This window comes from Metopolophium dirhodum, chromosome 1, assembly GCF_019925205.1.
Source record: "Metopolophium dirhodum isolate CAU chromosome 1, ASM1992520v1, whole genome shotgun sequence".
Classification (NCBI taxonomy): Eukaryota; Metazoa; Arthropoda; class Insecta; order Hemiptera; family Aphididae; genus Metopolophium; species Metopolophium dirhodum.
Window position 1 is genome coordinate 112,315,260 of NC_083560.1, and position 2,904 is coordinate 112,318,163.

Below are 2,904 nucleotides of genomic sequence, written 5' to 3' on the forward strand. Positions count from 1 at the left end.
TCAACCTGATAAATACTTGAATTCTTGTTATAGAGCGAAAAAAGGTCCTGTCGATCAATATTTATACAAAAAAAAGTCCTTTGGATGTTTTGGAACTAATATTTCTTCCATTTATTGATAAAATAGTTACAGAGTCAAATTTATATGCTTCCCAAAAAACTGTGCCTTTGGATACAGCTCCAGAAATTAGAGCATTTCTTGGTATTGTTATTTCGGTGTGGTACAATCGGCCGACAGACATTTGGCTGACACGCAATAGGCCGAAAATTTATAGGCCGACATATAAAATGGCCAATTAAGTAATTTTATGTTGAGATAGGTAAATTTTGAACACACACACATATATATATATATATAGGTGAAACTTATTCTTAAAAATAAAATATAGTGTATTATTAATAATTATAAGTACATTTTATATTCCTAATATATTTTAAAAATTGAAAAAATTTGACATTTATACATAAAAATAAAAAATACTAATAAATTATTATTGATAATAATTATGTTATATAGTTAAATGTTAATAAATAAAAATTAATAGTGCAAATTGTATGCAATACCTCTTATTGTCTCGTGGGTTGTTCTGTTTTCTTTATCATTAAGAATAGTTTGAATTTGGTTTTGACGTTTTACGTACTTTGAACTTTATTTTGGCCTTGCTTGTCCGGATAAAATAATTTGAATTTGCCCTGGAATCAAAATATAAATATAAATAAATTATATTTTATTGTAATATTAGTAGAAAATTTTTATTCGTGAACTTATCTTACCCACAACGTGTTGTTGCTCTTTTCTAATTTCCGCAATTATACGATATACCCCAACATGATCAGCTCCTACTAATACTTTCCATCTTTTGTGCCATGCTTCGACTTTGTTTTGTGTCCTTGGAATATTGTTTTCATGATTGAAATGTATTGACCAAAATGATGGTGGAAACAATAGCTCATATCGAGATACTATTCCATTTCTAAATTTCCTTCGTACTTTTCCATGCACGTAATTTTCTTCAAAGTTATTTTGAATGTCATAGGGTAAAGAATCTTTCAATTGATCAAAAGCATTAGGTATATCTGATGGGTGTAAAAATGCAAGTGACCACATACATCGAAGTTGTAAACTAAATTCTTCATTTTCTCCATATTTAGTAGCCAATCCACTAGACTGGATTTTTCGCCAAATATTTTGGCCTAAATGAAAAAACACCCTTTCTGTTGGCATTCTGGAAATACTTTACATGCAGCATTAATTGCAGCTTTTTCGAAATCTGTTATAATACATTTTGGTGAAACATCGAAACCGAAATCATCACAAATTGATATTAAGTCTTCGAATAAACGTTCGTAACACAATTGTTGTTTACTGGTCATTAAAACATATACTAATGGCAAAATTCTAGAATTATTTCCACCAACAGGTGCACGTATAGTGTACATTTGTAAAAATATACTTGGCACAGTTTTAAATGTACCATCCATAACCCAATAATTGGCATTGACAAGTTTTGATATTTCATCTTTAGTAGAACAAATATATATTTTGTGACCCTCAATAGTACTTTCTTTTAGTAAAAATGTTTGACCATTTAAAGACTTACATAAGTTAAGGGGAATATTTATTTGAGAAAGACTTGTTGGTTCTGGTGGTTTCTACACCGTGAAATAATTTTTCGCGTTGCTTCAACTGATGGCATGTACAGGGCCGCAATTACCGGGGGGGGGGGGGCGAACAGGGCGATGCCCTGTCTACAAGGGCCTACAAAATAAACTTGGGGGCACTGATTCAAACCTCACAAATCATGACTAACGATAATATTTTGAAATTTATTTATAGGCACTTATTACTAATTAGTACCTAAAATTATCGTATTTAATATCGTTATTTTAGCGATAACTAATATTATGAAATAAGAAATACAACGATGGGTATGAAAATTCGTGAGGTGGCTTGTGCGAGTGTATAACTTGTTTTATGTGTACACAATAAAATCATGACAAAACAAATGTATTTTTATAATGGATAAAACGATAACGACCAAAGACAATATTATTATGGTGTGTCACTCAGCACTCTGTGTGGTAGGGGCTGATAGCGCGCAGACGTTTTAAAGCTAAAAATAATCTTTATCTTATCTAATTTATAATATTATTGTAACAAAAAACTAATATGCGTCCAGCGCCTGTCGGTCAGTGTTCATATTTTCTTATTTTGAAACTTTGAAAGTGTGAAGTGATAACTGATAAGTGTGATCATAAAAAGTTCTTCAAGACCAAAGTTTTTTGTTTGTAAATGCGCATTTGTTGTAACTTGTTTGGATTATCCTTAATTTAAATATTAAACGTGAATTTTCAATATGTCAACCAAACCCAAACAACTCAGTGGTTGTAAGAAACGAAAAATAAAAGAAAAAAAAGAACTTGAACTCAAAAAAATTAAAGGATCAATGAATGTATTTATTAACAAAATAAATATAAATAGTAATGGTAAGTTTTTCATACTTCACTAAATAGATAGTTGTTAGTTGTTACCAATGCAATGAAGCAGTAGACCATTATGAAAAAAATCAAATACTTACCTAAAATGAATAATGTAATCAATATACATAATTTTTCAGTAAGTAGGTATACCTACCTCATTTTAATTTAAATATGATAATTATGGTTTAGGTCCTAATGTCCTATTCAATGTTAAATGATCTAGAATTTTTGAGTTTATACATATCTTTAAATTCAATTATGTTAATTTTAAGTACCTATTAAGAAGTTAGTTATGAGATTAGTCTTGGATAGAAATTTATTATTAAATACTTAGCAACTGTTATTGTTCATTATTTTGTGTAGGTATTTTGTTTGAAATACCTTACATAGTTACATGACACATTAATATTTATTTATTTTTACT

At 29.2% G+C, this 2,904-nt stretch overlaps 1 protein-coding gene across 1 annotated transcript; it reads right to left on the bottom strand.

The window, feature by feature from the left end:
* Positions 1-648: 648 nt before the first annotated feature.
* LOC132950896 (uncharacterized) lies at positions 649-1,481 on the bottom strand. Its single transcript, XM_061022510.1, has 3 exons — positions 1,241-1,481; positions 774-1,193; positions 649-692 (listed from the first exon to the last, which is right to left on the bottom strand). Exons 1-3 carry the CDS (start codon positions 1,479-1,481, stop codon positions 649-651), a joined length of 705 nt encoding a protein of 234 aa, XP_060878493.1.
* Between the last annotated feature and the right edge of the window lie 1,423 nt (positions 1,482-2,904).